This window comes from Odocoileus virginianus, chromosome 2, assembly GCF_023699985.2.
Source record: "Odocoileus virginianus isolate 20LAN1187 ecotype Illinois chromosome 2, Ovbor_1.2, whole genome shotgun sequence".
Taxonomy (NCBI): domain Eukaryota; kingdom Metazoa; phylum Chordata; class Mammalia; order Artiodactyla; family Cervidae; genus Odocoileus; species Odocoileus virginianus.
This window is the reverse complement of record NC_069675.1, coordinates 27,462,169-27,480,658: the sequence shown is the minus strand read 5'-3', so window position 1 is coordinate 27,480,658 and position 18,490 is coordinate 27,462,169. Positions and strand designations below refer to the sequence as shown.

General features: G+C 48.3%; 1 protein-coding gene across 1 annotated transcript in view; it reads right to left on the bottom strand.

Moving 5' to 3' along the window:
- Nucleotides 1–18,490, bottom strand: part of EPAS1 (endothelial PAS domain protein 1) — a 91,806-nt gene that overhangs the window by 37,678 nt on the left and 35,638 nt on the right. Inside the window, exon 2 of the mRNA XM_070477681.1 lies at nucleotides 2,462–2,652. Coding sequence (XP_070333782.1) covers nucleotides 2,462–2,652 — 191 coding nt within the window. The remainder of the gene's footprint in view (nucleotides 1–2,461; nucleotides 2,653–18,490) is intronic.

Here is an 18,490-nt window from a genome sequence, read left to right as displayed (position 1 = left end):
GACTAAGATCATCTCACATACAACTCCTAAAAACAACGTCAATAACTGGTCTAAAGAGTGTGCGGCAGCAACGTGGAAGAGGGGGCACAGATAGCCATCCATCACCTCCTCCCCCGGGCAATGCATGTTTTATGAAAACTCCTTCAAGGACACCCGGATCAGATGACCAAATGTGGACACTTTTTATCCTTTTCTGTCATTTCTTTCCTTGGGACCGAGAGGACCTTGCTGACATGCTGAGTGCTCTGGTGGGTCCCGGGAAAAGCCCAGCCAGAGGGCAGGCACTTTGTGTCCACAACTTGCAACAGGCCCTGGGCAGGGATATGTGAGGTCTGCTGTGGCCACCCTGGTCCCATCTGCCCAGGTGTGTCTGGCCCACAGGGGCTCTCGCCAGCACACACACAGGCAGACATGCTCAGAGCCTCTGATATGTGTCCTGTCCGAGTCAACCCTGAACACTGAGGAGGGGGTGGCTATGCACAGGAGAGCTTGGAAACCCAGGGCCGTGCACCAAGAGCAAGCGTAGAAACAGTCACTGAGTGTGTAAGGACCTCCTACGGACCCCACTGCTTAGGACCAGCCCCCCACACCTCCGTTTAACTTTGCTTCCCCACCAAGGGAGACCCCCTTTCTCCCCAGTCACCAGGCCCCATCCACATCTTCAGGTGATGACGACCAAGTCTGCAGAATGCTCCTGCCCTCCTGGATTGAGGATTGGATTCAAGAGGACTTGAGCTCCAGGTGCTAAATGTGTGACTTTGCAGCAAAGTTAACTCTTCTGTGCCTCACTTCGAATCATCCGTGAAATGAGCAGAAACATCCTCCAAGCCCAAATTCAATCACAGAGCTGTCTCAGGATTAATGTATTACTCCTTTTGGGGACCCCTGTTGGTGGAGGAACAGGGGTGATGGTGGTGAAAGGAAGTAGTGATGAACCCAAAGAAATTAGTGTCTAAAAGTGGAATTTCATTCAGTGTCTCAGAGTGGAACTTCAAGTACTGGAACAGGGAAGACGAGATGCTTCTGGGTGTGGGGAAGGGGTCTTTGTTTAGCCCTTGAGTCCTCCACTCCCTGTTCTGTGCAAATGGAAAGATGATTCCAACATGGCCAGACACTGCCCTCACCTGTCCTAGAGGACATGCTTCTTTAAAGGAAAGAGGTACATCCATGCCCTGTGATGGCATTTCCAGGCCTTTCTTACACTTCAGCCCATGGTTCCCTTTCTCTGTAGCATCTATGACACCATGTCTGCCATCGCCTTGCACTGTTTCTTTCAAAGTATTTTTAGAGGAAGTTTTCCCCCTGGGTTCTCTCCCTCCTGTCTGCTCTTTTCTGAGATGCTTTAGATTTTCAGGCCAGGGTTAGCCCTCCAACCCCTGGACCCACTGCTCTGTCATCCTATTTTCTGAAAGTCTTCCCCCCATATCCTTCCTGTGCTCCCGGGCCCAGAATAGCACATGGTGCTCTGGCCTCCCCGCCTCACACTGGATTCCCTCTGTTCTGGGTTTCCTTCCCAGAATAGCCGCTACATAACAGGATGGCAGAGTCCACCCCGCTCCAAGGTACACGGCTCACTCGGGAAAACTGAAACCCAAGCACGAAAGAACTCCCCCTGCCGCCCCGCTCTGCTCACCACCTCGGACGCGGCCACTGACAGAGCCACGGCCGGGTGGGGGCGGTGGGCGCGGCCCCCTGCTCAGTTTCCTTACACAACTGGCAGACTAGAAAGGACTGACTCTCTATCTGTCAGATCTGATATTGGCAGAAGCCCCAGGCCTCCTCCTCCTGGTCAGGACTAACAGGAAATGGTATTCTGAAGAAGGTGAACTCTGAGCAGGGGGAAAAAAGTTTTGTGACCTTGAGACTTGCAGAGATAGCAGGGAAGGTAAGAATTCGTGGGTTCTGAGGGGAGATGGTTATCTGTCCGGGGCTCCCCAGTGTGGCTGGGCCTGTGCTTCACAGACATTATCTCAGTTTATTCTTAAAGATACCCCGAGCAATAAGTATTCTAACCCTTTTATGGATGAGGAACCTAAGGGCATAGACACTGAATAATCTGCCTGGCATCCTGGCTAGTAAGAGGGAAGGGTCATATGGGCATGCCTCTGCCTTCTGGAGAAGCTGGCCGGCAGACTCACACTAAGATGTTCCTTAAAGGATTCATCCAGCCTGGACTGGAAACTGGGAGCCAGCACCAGCGGCTCTCACGCCCCCAGCCCTCTGTGTCCCCTCCACGGCCCAGGGCTTCAGCCATGACTGTAATCACCGCCAAGGCCACTACTGGAAAGAGGTTCAACAAAAGAGAACTAAGTGCTAATGATGGCATTGCTGTGGGTGGAAGGTGTGCAGAGTGGGGGTTCCTGGGGAGGAAAACCCTCCCTCTGTGCCTGTGACTTTCCAACTCGGGCTCCTGCGTGTGAGAACACGGGGGAGGCGGGGAGCCCAGGGTTCGCGGCCTCACCGGAGGACAGGAGCTTGTGCGTGCGCAGGAAACTGATGGCCAGCCGCATGATGGAGGCCTTGTCCAGGTGTGAGCTCACGCTGTGGGGCAGGGGCAGCTCGTGCGCCAGCTCGTAGAAGACCTCTGTTTCCTTGCTCCGCCGGCACCTGGCTGCATCTCGGGACTTCTCCTTCCTCCTCTCTGAGCTGCTCCTACGTTGAGAGACAGGGGTTAGTCTCCAGAACCTCAATGCCATCCCATCACACCCCCAGAATTGACATCCTCAGGACTCCCCCATCCAAGGCATGGCCAGACTCTCCCGCCGAGCTGATGTGGGCTCACATCGGCCACTTGAGCCACAGGGGACAAGGAGCTCTGCCTGTGTGCATCTCGTGTCTTCTCAGCAGCCCTCCCATCCCGCACGCCATGGAGTCCACACCAGGGCTTCCAGTGGGTGAAGACTGAGCAAAGGCTTGCTGGTTGAGTCAATCCACTGGCAATGCTCGGGGCTATTTGGGGTCTAAGGTGAATGCCCAGGACAGACAGGGAAGTGTGAGGAAGCTGTGGCCAGTGGCTTAGATGGCTGTGTCAAAGCTTCTGGAGAACAAGATGAAGAACTGCTTCTGGGTAAATTGCTTGAACAACTAAGCCCAGTACTGGACCTTAGATTCCATTTCATATCAGTGATTTCCATCACAAAAATGGAAAACGCCACTAGAGCCCAGGAGCAGTCAACCAGACGGACACCTGTCAGTCTGATGTCCCAAAGCACACACCTGCCACGGGTTAAAAAGGACCAAGCACAGACACGATTCCTCTCTGATCTACCAGCATAGGCTTCCAGTCAGTCTCCTCTCCCTTCTCCTTGCAGGAGAAAGGTCCACTCGCCAGCTCTGTACATATATATTATTTAAACTGGTTAGCCTCAGTTTTCTCATCTGTAAAATGATAATACAGTACTTGCCCCACAGAGTTAATGTTGAGGACTGAATGTGATAACATGTGGAAAATCTTTAATGCCAGGTCTATTCCAATGGTAAAGCAGTGTTAGCTAATAGTAATAACAAAATTGTCCATGAAAAGATAAGCATGAGAGTAAAAATTTACAAAAGAGTACAGCAGAATCCTATCTTCACGGAAATACATGTATTATACATAACATTTCTTATATAGGAAAAATCTAGAAACATAATAAAATACTAATGATTATTATTCTTACAGTTGCCCTGTATATGGTGCTTACTATATTCCAGGGACTGTGGTAAGCACTACTGGACTGGCTTCTTTAATTCTCACAACTACCCTTGGAAGTAGTTATTATTATCCCTAATTTACAGATGAGGAAATGGGTCTATAGAGGTCAAGTATCATAGTCCCTCCTTTATTCGCAGGGATTCATTCCAGGATCCCCAGTGGATGCCTGAAACCACCAACAGTCCAGGAACCCTACATGTACTGTTTTTCCCTAGACTAATGGGCAGGTAGCATATACGGCACAAATACACTGGACAAAGGAATGATTCATGTCCTGGGTGGGACGGCAGGAGATTTCATCATGCTACTCAGAATGGCATGAGACGGAAAACTTATGAATTGTTTATTTCTAGAATTTTCCATTCAATATTTTCATCCTGGGGTTGACTGTGCGGAACTGAAATCGCAGAAAGTGAAACCACGGATAAGGGGAGGACTGCTATAATTCACCTGCAGCCTCTAAGACAGCCCCTAGGTAGGGAAGTGGGACTCTACACCAGGCATCTAGGCTTGTACCCACCAACGATGTCCTGCCTCCCTATCTTCAAAAATGTTCACAGTGTCAGGTCAGTGAGGTAAGGAGATTTTTTTTAAGTGCTTATCCATATTTTCTTATGTTTCTATAAAATACCTCTATTGCTTGTTTAATAAACAAGTGTCCAATGACGCTCATAGCTCTCAAGGCCTCACCCAACCAGCTCTGGCTTGCTCTGTCTATCCTTTCTCCTGAGAGTTCTAAAACTAAAGGTTACTTCTTCTTTTGTTTGGCTTTGCACCCTGTTATCTGGACAGAAAAAAAATAATCAGTATTTTGGGGCTTCCCCAAATGTTGACACGCCATCTCTCAAACCCCTCAAGATTTGGGGACGCCATCTCTCAAACCCCTCAAGATTTGGGGCAGACTGTTTTGACTTTACAACATGCTTTATTTAAAAAAAAAAACAGAACATCCAGCTCCTTGGATGGATTAAGCATCGTAGATTCAGGATGCAAGAAGAAACTCCAGCAGCTCTTGATGGTCTAGAAGAACCTTCTGAAAAATTGTGAAATGGGTGGGATTGTTTTTCTTGCCCTATCTATTTTCTGTTTCCTTTACCAAACCTGCTTCCTCCTTGCCACCCCCCCTCCCCCACGCTGACTTTCAGCTGTTACACCTCAGGGCCTAGCACCCCGCCCATCCTCACACCCATTCCTCAGAGCCTGCCCGTAGGATCATCCTGCTCTTGCTCCAGCCAGTAGGGGCAGTTTGTATACTAGTCCCTCCCATTTGCCTTTAAATCCTGACCTCTGACTGTGGAGCACAAGCAGTTGGTCAAGGTTTGTAGGCGTCCTGGCCCAGGAAGGGAGGGTGGGAAAGAGACAGGATGCTGTGACTGTACCCACTGCACCTGTGTGTCAGGGCAGCAGGTGAAGGAGAGCCGGTATCTTTAGGACACTGATTCCACTCTCCAGCACCTATGTCCACGCTTTCTGAAAAGAGCATCATCAACACATGACCAACCATTAGGAGCTTCTAGAGAAAGCCTGGGCTTTCCTGGTGGCTCAGTGGTAAAGAATCCGCCTGCCAATGTAGGAGATGTGGGTTTGATCCTTGGGTTGGGGCAATCCCCTGAAGAAGGAAATGGCAACCCACTCCAGCATTCTTGCCTGGAAAATCCCATGGACAGAGGGACCTGGTGGGCTACAGTCCAGGGGTAGCAAAGAGCACTGGATACTACTTAGCAACTAAACAACAACAGCAACAAGAGAAGGCGTTCTGAGTGAAACAGACACCAGCATAGGCTGTGACCTTCATGCCAAGATCTGCACACACAGTGCTTCCCTCTGCCATCACCCTTTCCCTGAAGTGGAAGAGCGGACAGAGAGGAAGAGCCAGGGAAGGAAAAAGGCTGTCTGGAGGTGGCCCTCTGTCCGGCAGTGGCCTTTGAGATTTGGCCCCTACTATGTTCCCTTGGCGGCACAAATGTTTACTGACACTTTTATGTTGGATGCTGCACTGAGAACCTTACATATAGTACCTCATTATAATCCTCTTAGTGGGACAATTATGGGAGGCATTGTGAGCATGATTTACACATGTGGGAACTGAGACTCAGACATCACATTCAACTTCTCAAGGTCACAAGCTAGTGCCTGTATAAGCCCCTGGAGACGGTATAGTCAGTGAGCAGATATATAGAAGTCCTGAGACACGTAGGTGCTCCCTGTCTAATTCCACCTGCATGTGAGATGGGCAAGGCAGGCACTGCTGTTGTCCCCATTTCACAGATCTGGAAACTGAGGCCTGGTCAGGTTGAGTTACTAACCTAGAACAGTTCAGCTAATTAGCAGCAGGGCTAGGACTAGAACCCATCTCTTCCCAGGCCAAAACATACTCTTTCTACTGCTTAATGATAGGAGATAGTGACTTTAGCAAAAATAAACAGCAAAGTCTTCACACTGAGAAAAAGAAAGGTTGAGAATCTCACGCAGACTCTTGGTTTAAATGTCTGAGCTCTACTTCAGGTACCTGTTTTACATTAGTGCTCTGGGACCAGCATGACTTCAATTGGATTATCTAGTTAACCTTGACACAGCCCAGAGATATCTGTCTAATTTTGACTCTTGGAAGAACAGACAAACATGTGTAGCACTGCCATCACTGAATCAGCAACACGAAGAATTACAGCTAAATGTGAAGGTAAGACCTGCCTTGACCCAACTGATGCACCCAGTTGACCTCACCCCATCAACCACAGGTTGGGCCTCTCAAGCCAACAGACCAGGGGACAGGAAGTTAGGAGGACTGGTTTTAATACACTGATTAATACACTGTATTAATACTGGTTTTAATACACTGGTAACCCGTCTGTCTCGCTATCTGATGTTGAACAAGAAAATGCATTCTCAGTGCCCTGATGGCCTCATCTGTGAAATGGGAGCCTTCTCCTGTCTTCTTGGTCAGGATCAAGTGAGATGAGTATAGACGGGATGGGAGCACTAGAAGGCTCTCCACCATGGCTGATGTTAATGATCCCACTGCCAGGCTAATCTGAGCACTAGTCGCAGTCAGACTTTGGCCCTACGGCTGCTTGTCGCCAAGTCATCACTGTGTCAGGGCTTCATTTCTTGGTCAGGCTGATATTGACCAGTTTGTTGGGTCATGTTGCTGGTCCTTCTTAGGTCAACGAGGCTTCATGTCCTAAAGTACATGTGCCTTATTTTCTCTCCCTAGATGGGTCCTAGAATTCACTGCAAAGACCAGATTTTTTTTTTTTAATGATAATTCTAGACATGGCACATTACAATTCTCTGGTTTATTTATTTTTTAGTAAAAATATATTTTATCTAAGTTTTCCAGATCATCAGAAATGTATTTCTCACTCCGGTTTCTCTTTCTACAAAGTCCCTGCTCTTATCCTTCTTGGTGGCCTTCCTGTGACCATGGGGCGGTCCTGTACAATACGTGGTATATGGAATCTATAACTTGAACATGGCCCTGGTTAAATGTGTCCTCATGCAGACCCAGAAGTGTTTACTGAGCTCCCTTCTGGACCTTGTGGCTGAGATGCACATTCCTTGTTCTCAAGGAATATACAGTCTGACTGGGGTGTCAACTTGAAACATCCCTATTAACCAGACAAATAAATACAGACAAAAAGCACAATAGGTGGTTAAGATAAGAAACAAGCTGGTGGCAACAAGCAAGGTCAAGGCAGGCTACCCAGGGAGGCAGGATTCCAGCTGATCCTAGAAGTACAAATGGCAATACCCTCACAGTATTTGAGGGGTGTATAAAGCACTTTTTTTTTACATGTTATCTCATGTGAGTCTCATAAAATCCCTGAGAAATAGAAATCCCCATCCCCATTTAATAGATGAAGAAGTGGAGATGTAGACAGATGAAGTGACTTGCTAAAAGACACAGTCTCAAACCTAGTTCTGGGTTCAAGGTCAAAGTTTTTCCACTGGCAGCAAGGAAGCTTCTATTTGCTGTCTACTTTCAATATGGACCAGGCTGTGTTAGGTATTTTCCGACCAACTGGATGTCCATGTACACTACAGGAAGGAGGAGGGGGACGATGTGGAAAAGACACAGTGACATAAAGATTCCTTGGTGGGGTGGGAAGAGAGGCTGCCTTAGGTGAGCATCCCACTCACCTTGGAAAAAGACCTGGAACCTTAGGAATAGGATTAAGAACCAATTGTTGTTCAGTCGCTAAGTTGTGTTTGACTCATTGTGTCCCCTGGGCTGCAGCACACCAGGCTTCCCTGTCCTTCACTATCTCCCATAGTTTTCTTCACGTCCATTGAGTCAGTGATGCCATCCAACCATCTCATCCTCTGTCGCCCCCTTCTCCTCCTGTCTTTAATCTTCCCCAGCCTCAGGGTCTTCTCTAATGAGTCAACTCTTCGCATCAGGTGGCCAGAGGTCTAAAGGATTGTGAGTAGGAAGAAGGGGAATTGGGGAGGATGCAGGCTGCATCACTTAGGGCTGAGAGTCTGGTGCAGGGCTATCAGAAGTGGCTCCGTGGTGCTCTGTAGAAGCTGCAGGTCCAGCCTTATGAATGTCTCTCTTCACGCTGCAGCTGGAGAACAAGTGGCATCTCTCACTTTGGGGGGACATTTTCATATACACAAATGTATACTCTTTGCAAGTTAGAATCTCAAATTCTGAAACATTTGATTTCAACTAAGGGACACAACCAGGCGGCCAGTCAAAAGATAAAACAAAAATGACTGTCCTAAAGCTTCAGCAGGTCCATGCTACAAGTTGAACAGGGAAAAACCTCTTTGCCCAGAGCTTCATTTTCTTAAAAAGTCTCTAACTTTGGAGTCATTGCTCTAAGCCTGGCTTGGGGATCCCTACTTAAGTCAGTAATGGAACCATTATTAGCTCTTGGTCAGCCTGGCCTGGGGCCTGGGAGATGTCACCCTCTACAGCAAGGGGGTTGGTTGTTTAATTAGCCATAGTCTCCTGACCTTTAGCATGATTAGGGTTCCCATGACTAATGCCTGTAGGCCATCAGGGTATCAAAACAATACACCTGTTCCCTGTAAGGTTAGATGGCTTAGAGGCAGAATGGATTTTTAGCAGGTTAGGGAGAGAGAGACTGAAGCTAATTAAGCCAGCTTGGATCAGTCTATCGGCTGGTGGTGAAATTCTAAGCTGGTACCACTTTGCAGGAGGCTGTAAATGGATGAAACAAAGGTCAAATGCGATGGGGAGGGCGGCCCTTCACTGAGGCTGCACTGCTGCTGCACGAGGGGTGCCTGAAGGGAGGGATGCGCTCCAGATCCCAGCAATCAGGATCCCACCCAGGAGTGGCTGCCCTACACCAGGGGTTGACGGCTTCATGGATTAAAACAGAGCAGAACCAAAGCTGGTGCTACTCAATCTTGGCTGCTCATGGCAATCACCGGAGAAGCCTCAAAAACTGGATGCCTGACCTGCCATCAGGGAAGCATCACAAGCTTCCCCTGTGATTCTCCTCTGCAGCTAGGGCTAGGAACCACCACTGCAAAGCAGTGAGCTTTAAAAATAAAAAGGCTTTTTTTTGGGGGGGGGGGGGTGTGGAAGAAAAAGAAAAAAAGGAAACTGATATTTATTCAGCACGGGGGCTAGGTGCATTTCATAGACATTCTCCTCTGATCCTTACATTATGCAGCGATACTGGTCCCAGTTTTGTAGAGCAGTGGATCTCAACTTTAGCCTGCAGGAGAATCACTTGGAGAGCCTATTAACAGATTTCTGAGCCTGTGATCACGGGTCTTTGGAGGACTGAAATAAATACAGATGTACTTAAACCTAACCACATCTCTCCTCCTATCATGGACTATGTCCACACTCATTATGTACAACAAATCTGAGGTCACCATTGTAAACCAAAGTTAGTTTATCTAGGAGCTCATGTGACCATCAATGCCCCAGAGGTATAACTGACCGAAAGAGGGAGGTGAAAATAAGGAGACAGATTTGAATCGAGGCTACATACAAGGCAACAACCCTCCAATACAGCCACCTGAGGAGAAGGCGCAAACTTTATCCTAGTGAAATGGCCATTTGCTGTTGTTGTTTAGTTGCTAAATCATGTCCAACTCTTTGTGACCCCGTGCACTGTAGCCCACCAGGCTCCTCTGTCCATGGGATTTTCCAGGCAAGAATACTGGAGTGGGTTGCCATTTCCTCCTCCAGGGGATCTTCCCAACCCAGGGATTGAACCCATATCTCCTGCATTGGAAGGTGAATTATTTATCACTGAGCTACCTAGGAAGCCCGAAATGATCACTGCACTAAGTATTTTAGGAGGTCTTTTAGAAAGGACGTCAGAGCCACACAAATCCATCATAATACTTCAGAGAACTAACTTCATTTCAAACTGCAAACAGTATTATCCTGTTTAGCCACCCCTTTTAGTCACCAGACTTGGCTGTAGATGGATCTCAGTTGTTTGAAAGAATAAAATATGCCCTCAAAGATAAGGCGTTGCCACAATTGAAGGTATCGAAAAGAATGGTCTTTGGCTCTGAAGGCGATTCCAAAGGAGTGGCAAAAATGCTTTAGAAGAGTGGGGTGTGGCCAACTTTCTGGATGTGTTCTGATGTTTGCCTAGAGGCAGTAGTGAAGTGTAGGGGACTCTGTTACATAAGTTATATATTATATAGGGGAGGAAAAGGCATCAACATTATCCAGGTGAAACAGAAGAAATTAAACAAGCAAATTCAGTAGAAACTGGGCAGATCAGACAGAACTTTACAAGGGTGGAAGGCACTATTCACCCTGCAATATGCATGCCTCAGGGAGAGGACTGGCCTCTGTCCTGAAAGAGAGCACAGGCCAGCTGGGAGATAAGACTAATACTCCAGACTGGGGCATCAAAAGCCCTGAAAGAAGGGATACAAAGAAGAGAGGAGGACTGGAGAGGCAACAGATATCTTCACTCAGCCCTGCCCTTAAGGAGGGATCCTGGAAGTATCTCAGTTCTCAACCTCCCCACCACCCCTTTCTTGAGGCTAAGCCCCCCGGCTGCCTGACCCCTCTGATGGTCTGTGCCTGGGAAGACAGGGCCTGGACTGCATTCAGTACTGACAGTAATGTCTGGGGCCCACCCAATATGGCCCTCTAATGGTGAGATCTGCTCGGGGCCCACTGGAGATGCTTATCTGGTGGCCTCCGAGGCCCCAGGCAGCCTTGGGGAAGAGAGCAGCAGACCCAATTACCAAGCAGCTCCGTAGGTACAGCCCGTCTGGGGCTCCAGATAACCCAGCTCCTCACGTCATCTGAGGACATGTGCAGTCCGCAGCCCAGCTGGGAAAAGCATGCATGCACGGGAGTAACAGCTCTATGCTCAGCTTCACGAAGCCCAAGACTTAGCGTCGTTCTCTATTCAACACATTGCACTGCTATCACTCATTACAGCTTACAGCACACTTTATACATTAATCTGTAAATCTTACCCAGCAGGGCACAAAGAGCAGGTACTGTTATTCCCATTTTACAGATGAGGAAAATACAGGCTCAGAAAGGTACTGGAATGTGTGGAGCTGGAACCAAAGCCCTGAGCTCTGACTTTTTCCAGGACACCTAACAGAGCTCATTGCCAAGAAGCACTTGATGGTTCACACAATTGGAAACAGACCTTCATTATGCATTACCATCACATAACCTAGTTTAAGATACCACTTTTTAAAAAGGCTTTGGTGGAAGTAAAGGTATTGCACATTTAGTGCAGGCAATTTTGAAAACACAAAAAGTACAGAGAAAAAAATTGGATACATGGCTTGTTGCTTAATATTTTATCAGATTTTAGAGAACTCTCTAAGGATATTCCTAACAGCCAGCAATGTCATACTGTATGGGTGGATCACAATGTGCTGGACTGTTTGCTCGGAGTATGGCTTCTAATTTCTAGCTGTTATAAATAACACTATCATAACTACCTTTCTATCAGGTGTTGCCTTTTAATTTATATATATTTTTTATGATATAAGATGACACATATCCAGCTTGCTACCAGCTCCCCATGACTTTCTCACCATGATCACCTGTGGAAGTTGAAGAGATGAGTTCAGGAGCAGCATCTTCAAGACCACAGCTGCCATTACTGAATGCACAGCCCCAGAAGAGGTGCTATCACAGGGAGATAGCCAGAGAAGGACAGTGGGGTGTGCACACTGTCTCAGCAACTTTCCCTGTCCTCTGACCAGCTCTCTCAGGCTTCCTCTTTCCCTCATGCCATGCCCAGGTTAAAACATCTGAAGAGGGATGACTAATTAAACTGAAACTGGAGAATCCAGTTCTGCAAAGATGGCCACTCTTGTTGGTCAGTAGGAACTCAGCCCCAGTGTAAAAATAAGGTGTTATTTCTGCCTGCCCTGATCGCATCATGTCCCATGCGCCGAGAGAGGACTCCCCATAAGGAGGGAGGGAAGTGAGCAGGCACAGAGCATCTGCCTGGCTCCCTACTTGTCTCACCAGCCTCCGATGCCCACTCCCGCCTGCCCTACTGCACCGTGCAGACTCCAGCTGGGGGACTAATTAATCCCAGCAAGCTGAGGGGCTGCTGCCGCTGCTAAGAAAGGACCACATGCAACACCTGTTCCTTGATAAAGAACTCTCACCGCCCTGCCTCTGATTTAATCCTGAAACAAGCTGATGAGGTAGGCATGTATCAGCCCCATTTCACACAGGAGGAAACAGACTCCAAGGATGTTAGTGACATGCCCTCTGTCACCCAGCAATGGAGCCAGCACTTAGACCTACCATCTGACCCCAAATCCCACACTGTACTGTTGATGGCAATTGGGCAACCTTCCCCAGAATGCTCACAGGAAGATCCCACTCACAGGTTCAGAAGGTTTAGCTGTATTGGGGTGAAGCCCTCTAATGATATTTAATGTGATGAGTCTTGGTCGGGATGCAGCAGAGGGAACATCAGGTTCACCCTCTTGTCTTAGGTCAGTCTCACCAGTCCCACAATAACCAACCAGGCCCACTAAGATCCCCCTTCTCTGCTTGGAGATGTCTGTTTCACAAAGAAAAAAAGTTCCTACTTTGCTATCAGCATCTACAGACACCAGAAAAGACTAGGGCTTCCCTGACGGTAAAGAATCTATCTGCCTGTAATGTGGAAACCCTGGGTTCAATCCCTGGGTCGGAAAGATCCCTTGTAGAAGGAAATGGCAACCCACTCCAGTATTCTTGCCTGGGAAATCCTATGGACAGAGAAGCCTTGCAGGCTGCAGCCCACGGGGTTGCAAAGAGTCAAACCACAACTGAGCAACTAACACTTTCCCTAGCTTTCTACACACACACAGGTTACACATTCCCCTCTTGCTAAACACTTTTCCTTGGTGCCATTTCCCTGGGCGTGAGGGTGTTGCTCCACAACCAAGCTAGTACCAGATCTGATCAAGAATTTTCCCTAGGGCTTCTCTCTGTCAGCAGCCTACTTCCTCTGAATCCCACAAGCTTCCAACAGTACAATCTGTGGTTTGGCTCCAGCCATTCTGCCTAGGCAGCCATCCTGTTCCTACTACACTGCCTTCAACTAAGAGAACTGATAGAAAAATTGTACAGTAGAAAAAAAAAAAAATACCCTGCCCCAGATGTAAAATGATTCCCCAGCAGGAGGCAAACACTTATCCTGGAGGGAGTGGGAAGCAGCTTACTGTCCCCATAGAGGCTAAGACCCAGCCCATCTCTTCTACTCCCCACACCTTTCCTGGAGGACATGCTCTTCATCCGTAGGTTTGTCTAATCGCACTCATCCTGCAGGACCTCCCCAGGTCCATTTTCTCCCGGAGGGCCTCACTTATGTTGACCTCTCCGCCTCCCAGTTCAGAGCCCCTGCATTGTACCATCAGGCCCTGTGTTGTCCTCCACTCACTTCACTTCTGTAGCTTTTGTCTCCTCACTAGAGCACCCATTCTGGAGGGAAAGGACTCACCATCTCTCCTCTGGTGTGCTCCAACGCATAAATAGTACAGAGTGGTAGGAACTGGAGACATTAGATAAAAACCGCTTAAATTATTTCCATTCTGTGAATTCTTCAAAATTGCTTACTGTTCTAGACCATTCATGAAAATTCTAATCCAATTCTTAATTAGAATAAAAGATTTCCATCTAAGAAGAGCCCTAGTGCAGAGACACTTCAAGATGTTTGTGTGTTTCCCCAACTCTTTGAATCAGAGTTGAGATCTGAACTAGTGCTGCTGACAGCTGCCCATGGAGTCACACAGACCAGCACTTCCCAAACCTGGCTCTGCCCACAAAGCACCCCCAGATCCTCTTACAACGCAGCTTTTGACGCACAGGTCTGGGCTGGGGTCTGAGGTTCTACCTTTCCAACCATCTCCCAGACGATACTAATTCTACTGTCTGTGTCCACAATTTAAACAGAAAGAGACCCAGGGACACATGAGACCTGGAGACCAAGGACATGAGGGAGATGCCAATGTCTGGCTCAGTCAGTGGTACCCAGAGATGCCGTCCTTATCCATCCATAGTCACCTGAAGTCTAACAAGTCAGGTTTCCTCTTCTGCCAGGAAGCATCTGACTTTTTCTGTTTCTTGATAGGATTTCACCAAGCCCTGCTTTGGAGTTCCTCTGCTCCTTCACATCTTCACCACTATCATCTCATCCCTTCTTGTCTCTTAAAACTCCATCCCTTGGGGGGCAGTTCCAGCCCTACTCCCCCAGACACTTCCCTGGCCACTCTCACTCCCTCCTCCAAGGCACCTCCCACCCACATTTCTCAGTGGCCGTCCTTAAAGGTTTCCCAGTCTTGGCGGCTTTTCTATACAAACCTCCTGCTGCTATAACTAGACTGTAAGAAAGTGCCTTGTGGGTAGGGCACAGACACAACATCATCTACTTCACTGCATCCTTCAGGGAACCTTGGACCACAGCAGACAAATAAAGTAAATAGGTACTACTCGACTTTAAGGACAATTCAAATGTGCCCTTTACTCATCTCCTTTCCCTCGCAGGGAGGAAAGAAAGTGATCCCGGCTGTCTTGGCCTCCATCCCCACTCCTGGGCCTTGCTCCTCTCCTGGGAGCTGCAGCTGGGCCAGCCTAGACTGTGTTTTGTTCTCCGCGGCTCCTCTCCCCTTCAGGGAAGAGTTAAAGCACTGGGAAGGCTGCTTCCCACTTGGAAATCTCCATTTCCTCATGCAGTGTGAACAAGAGAACATCTATGATCAGAGGCCGAGCGAGCCAACTGCTCAGGGAGTGAACTCGTTCTGAATGGGGCTGCTCTGACGCCCGCCAAGTCAAGTCATTAAGATGCCATCCCTGAGGTGCAGCCCCCAGCGTCACCTCAACATAGTCCCTCAAATCTTGCTGGCAGAGGGGATGAATGGGGAGCCCAGAGCCTGCTGAAAGCAGGCTCTTTCATGAGCAGGGCGTGCCGGGACCTCTGCACTGATACCATCGGGGCTGGGGGGGCTGCGGTGCTGCAGGGGAGGCAAAGGAGAAGTCCTTTCACCCCTCTACTTCCCCTCCTACTACACAGAACTAAAATTTAGCCCCTGCTCTACACTGAGTTGCCCAAAAGATTGCTCCTCAAAAGGCAACCAAGGCGGGGGCGGTAGGGGTGGCGGGGGGAGGTAATAACATTAGAGAAAATATGCACAATGCCAAAAATAATCACTGTGTCATGAGAAAACAGAACTGGGCCGCCTCAGGGGCCAGCGCTGGGTATATTCAGGAAGGAGGGGGCAGAAATTCCCCTGGCAGTGTCGTCAGACATTCTGGCTGGAAAAAAAAAAAACTTAAAAAGCCCCAGACTGGAACAGACAGTGGTCAGGGAGAACTCAAGTACAGAACATGATTTTAAGGGTTGGTTCTCTCCTCTTTATTTTAGACACTTTAATTTTAAAGAAAATTTCTTTTGTTCAGACTTCTAATCAGAACTGATGCCTGAGCATATGTTAATAGTGAAATACCCACAGGATCTGCCTTACTAATCCCAATTTGACACCAGAACTTGTGGTGCCTGGTATTTAAAGTATTTCACGGGATGGGGAATACACGTAAATCCATGGCTAATTCATTTCAATGTATGACAAAAACTACTGTAATGATGTAAAGTAATTAGCCTCCAACTAATAAAAATAAATGGAAAAAAAAAATAAAAATAAAGTATTTCAGAACAGCAAGGATCGGGGTTGGGGGAAGCACAGGTTCTCTCATTCCTTCTCCGATTCCATACCCCTTCTAGCCTCCCTGTTTATAGAAAGGAGAAAGCAAAGACAAAAAAAAAAAAAAGGAAAGACAGAGAAAGGAACCCAGAGAGAACCCAAGACCCTTTCTCTCCTTTAGAACCACAATTGTCAGCCTGTTTACATGGTCAAAGTTAAGTTCCTGCTTTGTTCATTTCTGCCGCCTCATACTATGATGTGAAGTGAGATAGATATTCATGCATGTTTAAGAAGCTACATTCCATTTTTTTGGTACCGAAGTCATCAAAAACCATGGGAAATGCCAAAGAGTCTTCCTCACATTACTATCATGCTCTCAAGTGATAATATTGAGTAATTTGGGAAATACGTTGTGGTTCCCCCCCTCCCCCCAGGAACCACTTTTTCTCTCCACTCATTCAAAAAATATTTGTGAATCCCTTTTCACGTGCTGGGGCTGTGAGCAATAGAATGAAAGATGGAATGACTATGCTGACCTCAGGGAGCTTATAGAGAAGTGAAGAGTCAAGTCCTGAAGGAATGGCCTGCGGGTCAGCAGATGCCATGGGAGTTTGAATGGAGAAAGTCTGTGAGGCTGGACAACATGGGGAGGGCCCATCACTAAGGCGGAATTGGAAGGAGGAGCAGATACAGGGAGGTAACCACAAGGGCAGGAGGGGTAAGAACAAAGATGCTGTTGGGGAATGAACAGGGGTACCAGGGGTCAGGAGACAGACTGGAGGCGGGTGCAAGACAGGAAAAGTCCAAATGGGCAGAATAACTTCACTCAGCATGCGGGGCTGAGCGGCCAAGCACGGAAGAGGGTTGTCAGTGATAATAAAGCTGCTGAGTCGGTAACCGCCTGCCCCACTGATGAGTTAGCGGTTGACCTAGCTGGCGGTGGGCAGTGTAGAACCCAGCCTGGACCCCTCTTCTGCTGGTTGTGCTTCTGTCACAGTGGACAGCAAATATGAGAACCCTTCTTCCTTGGGAGCAGAGCCAGGGGAAACAAGTCCCTTTGTTAAGAGCTCTAAATATGGCAGCAACCCTTGGGCCACCATGAGCAGGAGCCTCGGTGCAGCCCGCAGAGACCTTGGCAAGGCATTCTTGCTGAACAGTTACTCAGACACTGCCCAGGGGGCAGAAAACAGACTTGAGCGAGGTCGCACTCCTCCTCGGGCTCCAGCAGTGTCGCATTTGTTTTCAGACTTTAGCCCCCATCCTCTGTTTTCCCTTGCCTCTCACCTCCTTGACCATTGATCAAGAAGAATACATTTCCAACCAGATCTCAGAGAGAGGACCAGCACAACAGCCCACCCCGGCTTCCCCCAAGCTATTTCAGCATGTCACTCCCCTATGTAAAAAAAGAGGGGCAGCTCCCTACTGCCCACACCGTGACATTCAAGCTGTGGATGCCCCTCAAGATCTATGCAGCAAACCCCTCTGCTCCAACCAGACTACCCTCTGCACCACCGCCCACAACTCAGCTCCCTGCCTGTTGCTCAGTTCCTTTTTCCTTACCTGAAATGCAATCCCTCCTTTCCTACATTCCAAACCCTGTACCTTCAGAACCAACACAGGCCCATCAGCTCCACAGAGGTTTTCCTGGTCACATTACCCAGTTCACACTGGTCTCCCCTCTCCTGCTGGCCCTGAACAACCAGAGAATTGAGCTGTTTGACTTAACTACAAGGGAGCATCACCTTAGTAATCCCTGTCTTAAGGATCTTCTCTGACGGCAGACGTAAAATGTCAAGAGTTAATGTATCAGAGGCTGGGGCTGCCTCTTACCCCAACAATAATGGATTTGTCCAGCTCTTTCAGATACGGTATGGAGAGCTGGAGTGAAGGCTAAACCGGTGTGATCCCCCAGCAGTGGGATTAGGACGGCAGAACTATAATGCTCTGCTGCTTTCCGGGTAGAAAGTGGGTTACTAAGAGGTGTGAGGGTGGCTGCATTCATCACCAGGTTACCTAACGTCCAATAACTCCTTGTGGTTCCCGGAAACCAGATCCTCATACCCTCAGGACGTTTCCATAGGAAGCTGCTGGCTGTGCCTGTGTCCACATCATGTTCAATGTGCCAGACGCCAGGCAGCTTTCACTAACACTGGTGAACAAGCCTGGACGGGTCGGCCCGCTCCTTCCCCGCTCCCCCTGCCCCTCCCCTCCCTCCTCTTCCCTACCCTCCAGATGAGCCCAGAGAGGCTTCTGCCTCTGACTCCACCTCCCAGAGACAACAGAGTGATCTGTTGCCAACACCACCATCACCCGAAGCCCTCAGGTCACATGTGGACATGCCCTTTTGGGAGTCAGATTTCTGGCAGGGAGGATGTTGGAGCTTGGCCAGGGTTCCACCCCTTTGGTGATGTAAAATCGAGGTGAGAGAATTGGCCAAGCCAAAAAAAAAAAAAAAAAAAGAAAAGAAAAAGGGAAAAAAAAGCTACTAAACACAAAAACCTAAGGGGGAAAAAAACCCATTAAAAACCCAATACAATCTCAAACGCAAGCAAGTAGGGTTGGAGAATGATCTACACTTTGAAATAAACCATTAGCCCACACTTCAATCTTTAAAAATCTAGTCCCCTAACCTCAACCCTGCCCCCTAACATACACACCCCCAACATACAC